The sequence below is a fragment of the Ipomoea triloba genome, chromosome 5 (assembly GCF_003576645.1).
Source record: "Ipomoea triloba cultivar NCNSP0323 chromosome 5, ASM357664v1".
Lineage (NCBI taxonomy): Eukaryota > Viridiplantae > Streptophyta > Magnoliopsida > Solanales > Convolvulaceae > Ipomoea > Ipomoea triloba.
Genome location: NC_044920.1, coordinates 30,765,542 through 30,782,795, shown reverse-complemented (window position 1 = coordinate 30,782,795; position 17,254 = coordinate 30,765,542). Strand labels below are relative to the sequence as shown.

Genomic DNA, 17,254 nt, shown 5'->3' with positions numbered 1-17,254 from the left:
CTGCATCTTCTTTGGGTTTCTCCTGGCCTGCAGATTACATATATCTCTGATCCCACATAAATATATCTTAAACACATCCATGCTAGTACTATGATTACCGTTTCCCTGTTCCTCGTTTCATGGCCTTAACAAAACAACTAACATTCTTGTTTTATTATCTGACTTTTGGTTTTTGATCATAATAATGGTTGATTTGTGTATTTGGCATTAGATATTGCATGGTCTTGAATATATAAATGATACCAGTGAAGGGAATGGGCTTCTTTGATTCATTGTTTGGAAGGGATGACAGGAGGCAATGGCACAGCTTCAAGCGCAAAGATAGTGATGCAGGGGAGGCAGGTTAGCCATAATATATATAATGCTCATCTTTAATTTTCCAGATTGAATGTTCAAAATCTTTTTTCATGTTTCTTTGATTATATTTGAGGATGATATATATATCTATCATATATGTGATGTCAAAGCACAATTCTTTTTGTTTGTACGTCAGAGCGCAACCCTTCCTCCATCAGGATACCAGGAATGCCTTCTCCGGGTGTCTCGAAATCTACTTCAGGCCAGTGATGATGTATTAATCTTGATGGCTTCACACAAACATAACCAACTGTTTGGAAAAAAAAAAAAAAAAAAAATCTTCTATGAATGTGTTTCTTCCAACCTCAGTTATGTCCTGTAGGTTTAATAAACCCCAATTCCATGTTCCACAACCAACTTTTTGATGTTTTTAACTGTCAAGCTGTCTGTGTCTCCAATGAAATTAAGCTCGATCTGAAGCCTCCTCTCCAGTTTCCTTTGGAGTCTCTAAACTCCTGCAATAGAAGCTATATGTTTTAAATATTTTGCTATTGTTTGGATTCAGATGATACTGTTTTATTGCTGATAGTTTTTTGGACATAACCAGGTAGAGCTTTGGAAGAGTTAAGAAGTTCTCTCCACAACGAGCTCCGGACCTCAGATGGAGCCAAGCGTCAGCAGCAGAGATTTTGTGGGCCGGTTGTGGCAATGACGTTTAATTTCATGGTTTCTGTTGGCATAATCCTGGGAAACAAGCTTGTATGTGTTTGTTTCCATGCTCATTTGTTTCATCAACCTTGCCTGCTTAACGAGTCTAATGATGAAAACGTGGTTTAATGTTTACAGGTTATGGGCAGAGTTGGATTCAATTTCCCAATCTTGCTTACATTAATTCATTATGCTTGTGCTTGGATCCTACTTGCCATTTTCAGGACATTGTCATTGCTGCCGGTTGCCCCTCCTTCTAAATCCACGCCTTTCTCTTCGTTGTTTAGTTTGGGCGCTGTCATGGCTTTTGCATCGGGCCTTGCTAACACTAGCCTGAAACACAACAGGTTCCTGTTCCTCTCTCTGAATTTACCTAGGATGACTTATGTTGTTTGCTCCGGTTTTTGTTGTTCTTGATTATTCAGCTCATGTATGCATATGTGCAGTGTAGGTTTCTATCAAATGGCTAAGATTGCTGTCACTCCAACAATTGTCATTGTTGAGTTCATCCTTTACACAAGGAAAATATCATTTCAAAAAGTCAGTCCAAAGGACATCTCATTTCCACTGATTTAATTTCCTCCATACAACACAGAACAAAACATGATTTTTTTTGAATTCTTGGAACAATGCTGCAGGTTTTGGCTCTGTTAGTAGTCTCAGTAGGGGTGGCAGTTGCTACAGTGACAGATTTGGAATTCAATATCTTCGGTGCGTGTATTGCAATAGCTTGGATAATCCCTAGTGCCACGAATAAAATTCTATGGTCGAATCTTCAGCAGCAAAAGAATTGGACTGCACTCGCGTATGTAATACTTGTCTGTCGTCTCTTGCTCTATTGCCTAGCTACTTCGATAAGTTGATATAAGCTAAGAAGAGTGAGTGATTTAATCTGTGTGTAGGTTGATGTGGAAGACTACCCCCGTCACGATATTTTTCTTGCTGGCTCTCATGCCATGGTTGGATCCCCCGGGCGCTTTGTTATTCAAGTGGAATGCCCAGAATGCTACTTTTATTTTCATATCTGCTTTTCTTGGTTTTCTCCTGCAATGGTCTGGAGCCTTGGCACTTGGGTGAGAAAGGCTTTTAGTTTTTTTACTCACATCTGTCAATCTTAAAGTTTAGGGCTTTGGAAGATGAGATTTACTAAAAAAAGGAATGAATGCAGGGCTACATCTGCAACATCCCATGTTGTTTTAGGGCAATTCAAGACCTGTGTGATTGTGCTGGGAGGGTATTTGCTTTTTGATTCAGATCCAGGGATTGTGAGCATCTGTGGAGCCATTGCGGCACTCGGTGGAATGTCGGTTTACACGGTTCTCAACATGAAAGAACCGAGAGAGAAGGCGACGATCGAGCAGCCCCCGAAGCTCCCATCTGTGAAGCTCAAGAATGCAGGAGAAGGCAACAAAGAAGATTCAAAACCAGAATATGATGAATATCCCCCAACTCCTGTCTGAACTCAATGTAAAACTCCTTTTTTTTTTTTTTCTCTCCTTGTACATTACTATGCTGAAATCACATCTTGAATGCTAACTTCATTCCCCTTTGTTTTTCCACTTGTGGTCATGCAAAAACATCATCCTGTTTTAAGGTATAAATCTTTTGAATCATTGCTAGAACATATATAACTGAAACTCTACCAAGCACTTTGTACTCATATGGCATGTAGTGACTCCCCATATAGGAGGTCATGAGATCGAGCCTCAATGGAGGCGATATTGACTCTTTATGCTTCAACAGGTTGAGAAAGTATAGATGAACAAATACTACAATGTAATAGAGTTAGTTGAAACTCTAAATAAGCGCGAGTTTGGAAATTAAAATGGTTTTGAAAGTAAAAAACTAGTGTCCATCATGGCACATTAAATAATATGCAACAGCTAGCTGATAAGGTGTTTAGTCATTCAAGGAAACATCATAGATGCTTGACCTCTTCTTGGTCCTGTTCTTGGCATCCTTCTCCAGATGAATAAAATACTTCTGAGCATGACTGGCAACCTGGGTAGCTGACCTTGTCTTAACACACTGTCTAGCTATGCTCTTCCAATCCCCTTTTCCATACCTGTTTAGCCCTTCCAAGAACCTCCTGCAACCAAAAAGAACACTACTTAAGAGGGCAATTGAAGCATCTGTTCCATCTCAACTAAAAGTCTAAGCTGATAGTTGGATTGCACATTTACAGTACAGACAGACTCAAATATAATGCATGCATATATATGTGTGTGTACTTGTGTTCTTCTGCAGTCCATTGGTGTGCTTGTTTTCTGGGCTCTTTGCCCTTCTTTTCGTCTGACAAAACCGGGTTGTCGAGGTAGTTTGGAACCTCTATAAGCCCAGCATCAATGTCTGCTACATCTGCCAGCAGAATTTGATAATGTTGTTCCACATCTCTGGCTGTTTTCAGAGGCAGCAACTCTGCAATCTTTACCCATCTGTCAATTCTTTCTTCTCCATATCTCACAAGCCCAACCTCAAACATCTTGTCTTCATGCCTAGTCCAATTTGGTGATGAGTTATCCATCCAAAGTGATGCTGAGTAGTCCATTCTCGATTTTCTGCGTCTCTAAGCATATGATCATGCGCAGAGATTCATGTTACTATGAAGCATTTAGACAAAACATATATATATTCCTATGTATGAAAGAAGACATGACATACTATATGTAAATATTTTTTTCTTAACAATGATTGTCACGTCAATATTAACCTCGATCATCAATTATTATCTATATGATAATATATGTCAAGAAATGAACTGAAGTACTTCATATTTCAACTTTTACATATTCTATTACTGGCGTTAATAAACTTTCACAGTGATTGATTGAATATCAACATCAATTGTTACATTGCATAAATCTGATCTATATATCGAGGCATAAATTAAAATACTTCATACTTCTTTTAAATATTCGACCTATTGATGTGTGTATCAACGGCCAGCCACTCAACATTATCCTCAATTGTTGTATATATCTATTCTAACATGAACCAATTTTAACAATACTTATCACACATATAAATCGCTACTAAATGATCAATACTCAATAAATAACAAGTAAAAAAAGTCTAAACCTAACAAATTTCAAAAACACAAAATGAGAATCCAAAGAAGAATTTTTTTTTTTAAATTTTTATTTTTTGTATATCAACAGAGAAAAAAAAGTTAATTAGGAAATTATAAATTGTATTACACCCAAAAAAAAAAAAAGGAGGAAGAATGACATACCTTTGTAGTTCTAGGCAATTGTTGTTTAGACTGGAAGTAGTGAAGCAATGGACTTTGAGAGAGTTTAGAGAGGAGATAGAGAAGAAAAGTGAAAATTTGATGGGATGAGATTTTGAGAACAATATTAATTAGGAAATTAAAAATGGTATTAATTTTTAAATTTTTTTTATTTGATTGCATATAGAAATTAGGATAGTAGATCACTATAACCAATCAACATTTTCATAAAGATATTAAATAGGGAAACTTTTTAGTAAGTCCATTAATAACAGCATGAAATTGGGATAACCTTAATTGGGAATAATGATAAAGATTATGTAATTTGCATTTAATGAGGAATGTATGAAGACTATAATTATAATTCAGTCACTAATCGGATAACATTGTTAGAGCATCTCCATTCATGAAGATAAGAGGATGAAAAAAGGGAGAAAATGATTAGAAGAAAGGGAAGCATAATCTTTAGAGACAACTTAGCTTTCTCTCCATTTGAGAAGGCACGTAGCGCATGAGCGACACGCGCCAATCACGTGGCGCGTCAGCAATACGCCCCAATAACGTGGTGTGTCAGCAACACGCGCCAATCACGTGGTGCGTCAGCAACACGCGCTAATCACGTAGCGCGTCAACAACACGCACCAATCACGTGTCACGTTATCGAAACGCGCCATAAATGATGCACAGTGGGTGGGTGTCCCCCACCCACTGCTATGTTATATTAAGAAAAGTTGTTTTTTTAAGCCTTTGGAAGATTAGTGTTTAACTTTTTTGAAATCTCGGAAAGGTTAGTCACTTACTTATAACTTCTTAGTTGTTGTACAACATACTCTAAGCTCAAGTGGAATTCCTTGGGTCCACAAAAAGAAAAAAAAAAGGAGAAAATAGAAGAAGAATTTGAAATAAATTATAGGATGATGTGGAAGAATTGGACAAACAAAATGAAGAGATTAGAGGAGAACCATTGTGAATGCTTTAGTTTGATTATAGAGTAATTCGGTTTACAAAATCCATGCTCCCCAAATTAACCAAATTAGCAATAAATTAAATTATGATCTTATGACAGTCATTACTGCAGCATGAAAAAAATGTTCTTGGGACAGACCAAAAAGAGAGAATTCATTGGGAAACAGGAGCAGATACATGATTCACATGAATGATTTTGAGAACGTTTCCTCTTTAATTGGAATAGTTCTATTTACAGTCAGAGAGTTCTTATGCCCCAGATTCCCCAGAATAGCAACCAATCTACCAAACACCATATACAGTCGGGTGCGTCATGTTACAGAACTCTAGGTCAGGTGTCAAACTCTACAATGCAACTCGGGTCTAATTCGGATTAGTCTTATAGGTGTGGAAATCTCGGATGCGAAATGAAAAAAAAAAAATAGAAATTGTCTCGATCTGTTTCCTTTTTCTTGCTTTAAAATTATCTTCTTGTGTGATCCTTTACTGGCTAAAGATACAAGGCGACTTTCACTCAGAGCATACCTACGGGTAAAGGGTGCAGACTTTCCCGTAAATCAAAGATTTATTCTGTCTACAAAATAAAAAGAAGAGTGGGAATAAAGTATGCATGGCATAGTTTACATAATATTCTGAAAGGATTTTAGTATTTTACCTTGTACTCTAAAGGCATGCATTCATGATTAGTCATAGTGGGTGGTGATTCATCTTGGATTAGTGAATCTGGGTTTGAAGACAAAAACTGGTGTGGTCAAATTGACATGTGGATTCTTTGTCTAAACAGAAATCTTAATACATCATAAGGGTTCTATTCCAGTGCATATCATCATTTCAAATCAACAAAAAAAATATTCCACCACATACTCTTTCTGATCTCATGTATTTGAGAATTTAAGGGAATCTCTTATCCCAATCTTCTCAGCTGACCAAAACACCAAAGATCACACCTTTTTTACTTTATTGCTGCAATATAATGTAGAATCATATGTCCCCTTGCAGACTTTTCTCTGTAAAACACAAAGAATGAAAGAAACAACCAAAAATAGGGAATGGGTTTTCTGCAAACAAAAAAAGATATCTACCTTTTAGTATGAGGTTTTGACATTATTCTCAGGTTACCAAAGGAGAAAGGTAAGAGCACTTCTCTTAAGGTCAGTACTCAGTAGCTATATTCTTTTACAGTTTTACTGGATTTGGTTTAAAAGGGAGTTAGAATGTGAAATTATCAAAGTAACTAGATTCAGAAATTGGATAAACTTTCTTTTACCCCAATTGTTAATCATAGTTTCCTTTTGTTTTTGTGTGATTGCAGATAGTAAAGTTAGAACTGGGAGGTTCAGCAGATTTGAAACTTCTGCTACTCAAATTTGGTTTTCTTTAGAACTGATATAATTCCTTCTTGTGCAAGTGGAGACACCATTAACTCTTCTTCAATTCAGATCTCGTTTTAGCTGCTTTAATCTTGAAAATGGCCGTTGAGGTTTTTCTGGTCTGCTATTAATTGCATGACACATAACATAACTACAACATAGCTACCTGCTGGAACATAATTAATGAGTTTCTGTTGATCTGTCTGTATTTTTCCTCTAAATTAATCTTTTGTCTTTGCTCAATGTATGTTTTATTTGATGCATTACAGTGGCATTTATTCCTCAGCTGGCTTAAGTAGTTTTGGCCATTATTGAGCAGTGGCATTTCAACCTTCTCTCATTGTTTGTTTGCAAGAATGACAGTTGTACACTATACCTTGCAATGTCTTCTCTCATCTAAATGGGATATGCATAATTCAATCTTTCAATGCCTGGAAAACTTAGGCTTCTTAGTACCAGTTGATGTTTTCAGCTGCATTATAATTGGGGTTGTTGGTCGTTGTATGTCAGTATCTCGGTAAGCTTATCACGTTTAGAAAAAATTCTAAGATGACAATCGGCATCAATGTCAAGACAAGAGTTAATGGTACTTAAGTTTAAATTCTTTTAGTTCCACAATACACCAAGCATCTTTTTTTTTTTTTTTTTTTTGAAGAACCAAATTCATTAATTCATATCCAAAAGTAACACGTTACAAAGGAAAGATGGAGGGTCAGAAAACCACTCCGAACAACCAGACATAGAAACGGACTGACACCAAGCATCTTTTTAAAAGACCATCAACAAAGATGGCTCTTTTAGGCTAATAATCAACCTTAAAATATTAGGAAAGAATCTCAACAACATTAACAAGTAAGCATGTTGTCTTCTCCACCTGCTTTCACTGTTTTTACAGATATATATAATTTTGAGTTTATTCATCTTGCAGGGACTGTTCCAACAAGGCCAAGAAGCCCTCCAAGTGAAACTGTTTCTTGGAAGACATGGCAGTACTGTAGTCACAAATAATGAGGAAGATCAATGATTTGATAGATGGGAAAAAGTGTAGGGTTAGGTTAGGTTTGGATTAGAGCAATAGCCTTTCTCTTCTCCTTTCATTGTTGGGTGAATGCTGTCTCAACAAACTTTGCCACTGTTAACCTCAGCAAATATTCTGATGCCAATCCTGACTTGTCAACATTCACAACATGTGTTTTCAGAATTTTGGACTCAAGAATAAAATTTAAACTTTGCCAGAGCATGATTCAGAGTGGAATCCCAATTAGTTTTGCAATACTCAATTTATAATTAGTAAAATATGAACACATCGAGAAATTGTTTTACTGACTGAACAACGGATTATGATATACTTAGTTACAAAATATCACCCGCTAAGAGATAAGAATACATGATGTGATGTGATGGTTTCTTTTTATTTCATAAAAGAATGCAATGAATAAATAAAAAGGAAAACAAATCAAGAAATCATTCATTCATTCATTTACACCTAACTTGGACTTGGACCAATTGAAAAGATAAGTAACAACCCAAAGAAGCAAAACCACCCTTTTTTGAGATGGAAAATGGACCACTGTTGGGCTGGCTAACAAGGATACCACATGTCATTAGTCAGTAGTTCAAGCCTTAAATGGGAAAATTAATGGAGAAAAGGGCTGGGGGATGGAGAAGGGGGGGTGGGGGTTGAGGGCCCCATCAAGCATGAGAGACAGGTTGGAGTCTTTTGAGGCCCCATATGTTGATTCAGACAGACACCAGTGTTTGGGACAAAATACAATGAAATTATTGAACGTGAAAAGCTTTACTTTAGCTTTGACCCCTCCACGTTCTCTCTCCCCTTTCAATGCACATTCTTTAGTTAGGATCTCACAAACATTGGATTAGTGGTATTAATTGAGGTTAAAGAATGCCTCAGGCTTTGTTAACAGTACTATGTTAGTAATTTTTTTAAGGTTTGTTTACTGGAGGTATGTCTTTTTCTTGAAAAACTTCTGGGCACTTAAGGTTTGATTTACAAATTACAGTGTGGATTGTGGAATATGGATGGTGGGATGAGTTTGGCAAAGCTAGGCCAGAGTCTCATCAGCACTTTTCTTTTTCTTTCTACACTCTCAAGCCTCAAAGTTTCTCTCTTTTTTCTAGCTCTTTTCTCTTTCCCACACATATAATGGGGTCCCCTATACTCTCCTTTATCTCTCTACAGTCATAATACTCCTTTTTTCTCCTCCATTGCTAAAGCATAAAACCCTAAAGTTCTGATCTTTGTGATTTGAGGTACCATATTTTTTTAGGCTGCTTTTCCCTTGGACTTTTGAACTGGCCTAGTGAATTGCTTGGTGGGTTTGTTTCTCCATACCTTCTTTACTTTGTTTTATTAGCATATGGGTCCGATCCTCTTGGTAGGGTTGCCCTAGAAAGAGAGTGGGTCTTTGCACAAGATCTGTGTGCTTTCAATTGACCCTTTCCCATTTTTTTTTCTATTTATCTGGGCTTGTTCTTATCTCTTGCTTTGTGGTGTTTGATGTCTCTGGCAGCTGTAGAAAAAGCTACATTTTCGTTTCTGAATTAATAGGGTATCTGTAGTATCTGGTGGTTCAAGTTTCTCAATTTCTGAAAGAAAGATTATCACTTTGAGGTAGATTAGCTTTTTCTAAGTAGTTTCTGATGATGAAATTGATCTAAATCTGCAACTAGATTTCTGTTCAGGGCATAGGAGTATAGTTGTTTAATCAAATGCCATCTAGTTTTTATACAACAGCATGTGTATTTGTGACATTATTTGTCTTAATTTCAGTATATTTGTCTCTGTTTATAGTTTGAGCTTCTTTTGCTTGCCCTAACACTGTTTTCTTCTCTCTATATCTCTATCTTGCTTACTAATCCTGGCACTTTCATCCCAACAGAATATCACTCTTTTGCTTTATTTATGTTGACTGAGTTGTAAATTCTTTCTGTAAGATGCATAAGAAACATTTGTGCTGTGAATTCCGGTTTTTGGCATAGATCAGTGTATTATGTTGCTGATTCTGCTTATTTTCTTGGTTATAGATACTTCTGTTCTGGATGGAGTTGTCAGTGATTGTTTTTCCTTTCAATACGCGAGGGGGGGTATATGCGTTGGACCGGGGTACTGAGTGATGGGCTTGGCTAGCTCGAGAAGATTTAGTTATCTGTTTTCGTATCAATGGCCTCAAAACCTGGCGTCAAGAGTTCCCAGGAGAGACAGAACCAGACATCTGGAAGTCAAACATTAGAGAGGAGCTCCCACAGGCCTACACCTTCGAAAACATCGAAGAATAGCAATTCGGAGAATTTAAGGTCAAAGGAGTTTCTTGCTAACCACCTCGATTCGAGCTTGAATTTGGGTAGTGTCAAAAAACCGCCTTCGGGTGTAAGTTCCGTTCCCGGTGATACAAAGGGGGGCTTACCTGAACGGAGAGCTGATCAGGAAAAGAAAGCTTCGGGAAGTGGTACTGTTAAAGACAGCTTGGCCTCAACCGAAGTTAGCAATGGAGAAAGTAGCCTTGCAAAAACGAGTGGGATTGCCAAAACTAGTGACAGGACTGATTTTATTGAGAGCGGGAAGAGCAGCATGTATCGGGGTAGCACGAGCAGCGATGTAAGCGACGAGAGCACTTGTAGCAGCTTGAGCAGCAGCGTTAATAAGCCTCACAAAGCAAACGACTCGAGATGGGAAGCCATCCAAGCTGTCCGAGCTAGAGACGGGGTCTTGGATTTGAGGCACTTTCGGTTGCTGAAGAAGTTGGGCAGTGGCGATATCGGAAGCGTATATCTTTCGGAGTTGTGTGGTACAAAGTGTTATTTCGCCATGAAAGTTATGGACAAGGCATCCCTGGCAAGCCGAAAGAAATTGCTTCGTGCTCAGACCGAGAGAGAGATACTGCAGTCTTTAGACCACCCGTTCCTTCCAAGTTTATACACACATTTCGAGTCGGAAAAGTTTTCGTGTCTCGTAATGGAGTTCTGCCCAGGAGGTGACTTGCACACACTCCGGCAAAAGCAACCAGGAAAACATTTCTCTGAACAAGCTGTGAAGTATGATTCCTCACCTCGCTTATATCTTCTAATTTCTTTTCCTCTGAATGTTTTCGTGCCTTCCGAATTTTCTTGCTTTTTTAAACATGTGTTATTTAATCAAATCTCAAATTTTCTCCTCATTAAGCAAAAGTATATGAATATCTAGTCTAGAAATATGCTTCCCAACAAAGCTTAACATAATTAGACTCTATATTGCAACTGGTACAAGAGATGAGAATGTTGGAATCTATGAATATAGGTTTTGGAATAATGATTTTTATTCTTGTGGAATGTAGGTTCTATGTAGCAGAGGTACTCCTTGCTCTAGAGTATCTCCACATGCTTGGTATCGTCTACCGAGACCTTAAGCCAGAAAATGTTCTTGTGAGGGAAGATGGGCACATAATGCTCTCCGACTTTGACCTCTCTCTTCGCTGTTCTGTCAGCCCAACGCTTGTTAAGTCGTCGTCTCTCGAGGCAGAACCGCTCAGGAAGAATTCTGCTTACTGTGTCCAGCCTGCGTGCATTGAACCGTCCTGTATCCAGCCGTCGTGCGTGGTCCCCACCTCGTGCTTCGGGCCTCGAGGCCTTTTCTCGGGCAAGTCAAAGAAAGAAAAGAAGCTGAAGAATGAAGTTGGGAACCAAGTTAGCCCATTGCCAGAGCTCATAGCTGAGCCAACTGGAGCACGCTCCATGTCGTTTGTTGGGACCCACGAGTACCTAGCGCCCGAAATTATCAAAGGCGAAGGGCACGGGAGCGCTGTGGACTGGTGGACGTTCGGGATCTTTCTGTACGAGTTACTATTTGGTAAGACACCCTTCAAAGGATCAGGTAACCGAGCTACCCTCTTCAACGTCGTGGGCCAGCCTTTACGGTTTCCAGAGTCTCCAGTGGTGAGTTTCTCTGCTAGGGACCTGATCAGAGGCTTGCTCGTGAAAGAGCCACAGCACCGGTTGGCATACAAGAGGGGAGCCACGGAAATCAAGCAGCATCCTTTCTTCGAAGGCGTAAACTGGGCTTTAATTCGCTGTGCCAGCCCTCCCGAGGTCCCGAGACCAGTTGAATTCGAGAGAATACCAGCTCCACCAGCAGCACCGAGTAACCAGAAAAGCGTTGCTGCTGGAGCTATCCCCGGTCCTCAGAACCCCGACAATTACCTCGAATTCGATTTTTTTTAAGTGGTTGGGTTGGCATTTTGTTTTCACTCTATAAAACCATACAGTGGTGTTCTTCACTTCAGCATTTGGAAAATGTTAGATGTTCTGCCATATTTGTTGTTAATGATCATAGATTCACAGCATTGTTTGTTGTTGTTGAGAGAACAGTTCAAATTTGTTGTATTGAAAATAGTTGGTGATCTGAATTTGCCTCTTGTATTGTATGGACAATATTCTGTAAGTAAAAAAAGATTGTTTGCGGATTTCTTCGGGTAGTGGCTTCAGGTTTTGTTATTTTCCCATCTAAAACTCAAATTGTTCATAAAATATAAATGATGCGGTGAGCGTGGATCGAACACGCGACCTTCAGATCTTCAGTCTGACGCTCTCCCAACTGAGCTATCCCCGCAATTTGAGCAATATCTTATATTTTCTGCCTTTGTTGTTCCATTAAACATGGATTCATACCTTCTCATTGATGTTACAACTGACAATTCCTAATTACTACTGCAAAGACAAAACTGATGGGACAGTAATTAGTGCAAGAAACAATGTACAACGTTACCAAAGAAAAAAAAACACATGAAAAATTCTCAGCACCTAATCTAGTATTTTAGCCTTCCATTCTTCAAGATTTCCCTGGGACAAGGGGGACAATACCTTTGTGAGCATGGAGCCAATGGCCACAGTTGTTTTCACTGGTGGAGTGATTGCACAAATAGGGATCATCTTCGCCTGGTGTCGACCCGTCTGTAATTGCCTGTGGAGGCTGATTGATTGCTTGAGACACCCCCGACCACCGCCTCCACATCTCCAATCTATGGCTGCTGAAGCCATCTTCAACAAAATAAGGGAGAGGTTAAATCGTTAGACGTAAAGCTTCTTCACAACTCAGCCTTTTGTAGCCACACACACAAAGTAGAACTATCATAATAGCAAACAAGTGCAGTGCCATTCTCTGGTGAAAAACCAGTTTTATGGAGAATGCTATTCACAAGGCTTTAGGATAACATAGATTAGATTCATGTTCTTGGTAGTCAAATTACAGGTATTGTACGCGAAACAATGTCTAAATTTACAAACTGGGATGTTCTTTAGACAAAGCATCATCTTCCATAGGTGCTTTCTGTAGCACCAACTTCAATCTACACCACAACTAAGATTTCCTATCGATACATAATGATATGACACACTAGAACTAGAGTCAGCACACATATTACTTCAGCTGTTTGTAGCAGTTGTATGCAAATGCAACTGATGCAACAGCGCCAATAACAGCAAGAACTGCATATGTATCTTCACGTTCCCAGGTTTCACTCCATGTAGGCACAGAGCAAGTTTTGCGCGTGTGAGACCCATTCCTGCCCTTATTTCGGGAATTTTGCTTCCTCAAGCTATTTTTACTTTCAAACATAAAATTTGCTGCCTCATCGTCATGATCGGAATTGATTCTCTGCTCTGATAATGGAGTTTTCTGACAGCAAGCAAAGCTTCCATTTGACTGGCAGCATTGGGTTCCTCTTTCAACATAGGAACTGCCATTAACTTGGAGCCTCAGCCTCTGGGACTTTTCTTGGTCATCTTCTGATAGTCCCATCTGTCCCCTGAAAACAAGATGGAAGTACTACAAGTTTATCCACAAAATACAATGGCTAACCACAAGTTGGTCCTTTGGGCATTCAAATGCAGTTTTCTTTAATTTTCAAGAATTAACAATTCTTAGTCCTAAACTTTGTCCATTAAAATATGGATAATCTTTCTCTCAGAGGTTGACAAAGGCAGTCATGGATGCCTTCGGCCTTCCTCCTAAAGTTGACGAAGGTGGCCTATCGTCTAATAACATATTGGCAACCATATCTGTCAAATTTCTACACAACCACGACTGATCGACAATAGCCAATGTTGTCTTCCAAAAAAAAATTTATATTTATACATTTTATGCAAAATAAGAATAATAATAATATCATCATTATTATAATTATTAAATTTTACACTTAAGATCTACATCAGCACAAGAAATTCACATTTCACCAAATAAACAATAACCCGTTGAGGTTACAGTATATACTAGGATTTTAGTCATTAAGTGGAGATTATGGTTTATATGATAGAGTTAGACAACGTGTTTAGTCTTCGAAGTATAAGGATAAAAAAGTACATTTTTTATTAAAATATGGTAATTGTATAAATTTAATTAACGGTTAGATTAAAAACGCCACTATAAGAAATGTTTAAGGACTAAAAATGTTACTACGTATTTATTTATTTATTTTTTTTTGGATGACGAAGGCAACCCCACAACCTTTTTCAAGTGTGAGTAAACCCCGCCTTGTGACCCTAGCCGACAAAGGACCACAAGGAAGTAAATCAGCCTTACCCATTGCTGACCGGTAGCGAATGGTTGCCTTGAAGACTAGGCCTTGTACATATAGGCCTGGGCCTATTTAGCTAAATAGGCTTTAAAATAGGCCTAAGCCTGGCCTTTTTAGTAAATAGGCTAGGCCCAAACTGGGCCAGCTAGGCCAAGCCATAGGCCCCTACGAAGGGGTCTGGCCTATTTTCACCCTTACTGATTGGCTCAAACCAAGGGGGCAAGGATTTGAACTTTTGAGTTGTGACCTTGTGGTTACAAGCGTGGATCTCTTGTTATCTTGGCTGGGTACCCCGTTATTTATTTATTTTTCTTTGAGAAGCTTGAATGCCCAATAATAGAGTTAGACAAGGTGTTTAGTCTTTAAAAGACATGCTGAATGAAAACCTTTGAATTTCAAGTGTTCCTAAATCGGTATGTTTCTAAAGCTTTTAAAATACTCCATATAAAATAAACACTTTCGTGCAAAATATTAAATAAAAATTAATATGAAAACTATATGGGAGCCCATGCCTTAGCTTGCACGGAAACATGTTTTTTGACCATTAAAATGAATAGACTCCCAAAAAGTAGTCTATTACGGAGTACAAAATTGTAACTTGCAAGTCTTTAATAACTCAATTTTTCATTCACTTAAAATGCAATCCATGCTACATTAAGTCCACAACTCAAATGTAGCAGCAGAAGATATTACCTCCACAAATAATCAACAATTTTTCCTTTTCCAATATGCTGCTCAAGCAAGACAGGTACATCATCTGGAGATACATACCCATACCTATTACATGTTAAAACATATGATTAAAAGTAACTCACTTTTGTTTAAAATGCAATTTACAAATCATACTGATGGTTCATTGAAGATTTGAAGATAAGAAATGAGGGAGGGAGGAGAATTGAGACAGGGAGAGAGGCTCTCTCCTTAGTCCTTACCAATGCCCAGTGACTTCCTTGCTACATCTAGGCCCAAATAAGATGCAATTTCCAGCATACTTGTGGCCACCAATATGTGAGCATGGGCTAACAGACACTTTACCTTTAAGACCACGCAACTCTATCTCCTCTTTAAATCTATTAACTATAGGTGGTCCACAATAGCCACACCGACGATCCCTTGTACCATGACAGCACACAAAAATATACCAGCCCCTAAGAGCTTCTGGAGTTCCAGGCAACCATTCGCTATCCTTCACAAGTACCTCCTCAACAAATGTATCCACATCAAAATGAGTCAACCTCCTGCAGTATTAGGAAATAAACTCTCATGCTATGGTAATAAAACTAAGCTTCCAAATTAATGCTAGATATTAAACACTATCTTGACCTGTATCTGATCATGTCCGGAAAGATCAGCACATCCCCATTCGATGTCTCAGTACCATCACGTCCTTCACATATTGTCAAGCGGGTCTTGAAGAAACAAAAAAACACAAGGCAAATTATCATATTTTGGTTATTTCCACAAAGAATGATGCATTACATATTATAATTATTATTTTAAAAAAGAAAAAAAGACATGTAAAAAGGTAAACAGAAGTCTGGTTAATGGAATCAGTGAGACAGAGATAACAGATAAAAAAACCTGAAGGCAAAGTATTAAACACATTACTCTATTAGCTCCAAAGACAAAGGAAGGCTACGAAGCATAACATCCCTCTAAGAAAAATCAACGAATTAAGCTGCAAAACTTGTGGGTAATGCACAATTGCACATGAAGCTTTCATTGATGTTAGATAAGGCACAAAAGAATTTATCAAATGGAACCTAAAAGTAAATAAAGCATGTCAATTGTATCTAATCTCTCGAGGAGCTACCAGTTGAAGCTATGATCTTAGTTCTGCAGAACATTTACCACTATGGGTGCGTCCAATGATATCCCCATTCCTTGACTATCAAAAAGATTAAAACTTTACATACCCACTTCATTCTAAAAGTGTTGTTTTGGATATTATGTACTCCTTCCTCTTGGTGGAAAGAAGAGATGACTTTTAATGGCTTTCATGTATTTCCTAATCCTGCTTCCTTTTTCTTCCTTAAATAAATTAAACACTGACCCAAAGATTGCACTTGTAAAGTTGGATATGCATAGCAAAATGATTAACTTTCAAATTGACTACAAAGTTGACATATTAAGACTATTTTCAAGTAGTGGGTGAACAAAAATCCTTAACTTGCAATAGAATGTGTTTCAAATCGCGCAAATAATACATTTTGAATGGCGAGAGAACCTACAATCCTACAAATCAACTAAATCACTACAAACGAAGCTGCAATCAATGAACTAATCTACCAGATTAGGATAGGAGTAGATGTAAAAGAAAAGGGGAAAAACCTGTCGTTTTATATCAGTCTTGCGAGCAGCGAGTGCAGCAGCAAGAAGCCTGGGCAAGCGATCAAACTCAGTGGCCTCAATATGGGGAGGCCAGACCTGAGGGTTCTTGTAGCAGAGGAACACGTGGCGCTCATAGAACTCCACGGTGCCAACCAGCGGGCTCTGCCGGAAATCTGGGCGGGAGAAACCGAACTCGGCGTCCCCACCGCCGGCAGCATCGAGGCCGCCGAGAAAACCCTCGTTCTGGAAGCTCCCGGAAGCGCTCCCAATCTGAGAGCTGTCTAGAAGGTAACTATCCGGGTCGGATACTGCCACCGGAGACGACGAAGACGTGAGGGGATTGATCATGAAGGAAAGAGCATCATCTCTATTGCCGCTGGCCATCACTATAAAGAACAGAGAGTGAGTGTTTGTAATGTGTTCGACAAGAGTTCAGTAAGAGAAAAGAGTACAAAGTTAAAAATGTGAAAGGCACCTGATATGTGTTTAGTAATCATAATTAAGGATTTGTTCGAAAACGCGGAAAATGGATCAGATTTACATTATTTACTAAGGAGAAAATTTTAAAGTCAATGTAAATTGATTTCTGATTAAAGAAAAAACAAAATTAATTTTTTAGAAAATGATTTCTTCCGTGTTTTAAAAAGTTATTTTTCAAGGTTTAACTACAATTTTTTCTAGCTCCTCCTGTGATTTTTTAGAAACAACCAAATAATCTGGTCGGGACGAAAACCAGTAAAATTGGTTCATTTGATTTCCGACAGAAACCAGACCAGATTAATTGATTT

The 17,254-nt window shown here is 38.4% G+C and overlaps 3 protein-coding genes and 1 non-coding gene across 7 annotated transcripts; 2 read left to right on the top strand and 2 right to left on the bottom strand.

Moving 5' to 3' along the window:
* Window positions 1-254: 254 nt before the first annotated feature.
* LOC116019472 (nucleotide-sugar uncharacterized transporter 2) lies at window positions 255-8,429 on the top strand. Its single transcript, XM_031259686.1, has 8 exons — window positions 255-342; window positions 905-1,056; window positions 1,144-1,352; window positions 1,431-1,545; window positions 1,644-1,810; window positions 1,908-2,078; window positions 2,174-2,419; window positions 8,420-8,429. Exons 1-8 carry the CDS (start codon window positions 255-257, stop codon window positions 8,427-8,429), a joined length of 1,158 nt encoding a protein of 385 aa, XP_031115546.1.
* A 66-nt stretch (window positions 8,430-8,495) lies between these two features.
* Window positions 8,496-12,026, top strand: LOC116019471 (serine/threonine-protein kinase D6PKL2-like). Of its 4 annotated transcripts, XM_031259683.1 has the most exons (4): window positions 8,496-8,903; window positions 9,102-9,202; window positions 9,616-10,623; window positions 10,902-12,026. In XM_031259683.1, exons 3-4 carry the CDS (start codon window positions 9,752-9,754, stop codon window positions 11,782-11,784), a joined length of 1,755 nt encoding a protein of 584 aa, XP_031115543.1. In that variant the 5' UTR covers window positions 8,496-8,903; window positions 9,102-9,202; window positions 9,616-9,751; the 3' UTR covers window positions 11,785-12,026. The 4 variants fall into 4 exon arrangements, with proteins under 4 accessions (XP_031115543.1, XP_031115545.1, XP_031115544.1 ...); XM_031259685.1 differs by lacking the exon at window positions 9,102-9,202 and having other exon boundaries at window positions 8,496-8,841; XM_031259684.1 differs by lacking the exon at window positions 9,102-9,202.
* A 73-nt stretch (window positions 12,027-12,099) lies between these two features.
* Window positions 12,100-12,172, bottom strand: TRNAF-GAA. Its single transcript has one exon. It is a non-coding gene; the product is annotated as a tRNA-Phe (tRNA).
* A 550-nt stretch (window positions 12,173-12,722) lies between these two features.
* On the bottom strand, window positions 12,723-16,928 carry LOC116020947. Its single transcript, XM_031261520.1, has 5 exons — window positions 16,467-16,928; window positions 15,459-15,544; window positions 15,068-15,373; window positions 14,829-14,912; window positions 12,723-13,367 (listed from the first exon to the last, which is right to left on the bottom strand). The coding sequence occupies exons 1-5, from the start codon at window positions 16,848-16,850 to the stop codon at window positions 12,980-12,982; spliced, it is 1,248 nt and encodes a 415-aa protein (XP_031117380.1). The 5' UTR covers window positions 16,851-16,928; the 3' UTR covers window positions 12,723-12,979.
* Window positions 16,929-17,254: the final 326 nt, after the last annotated feature.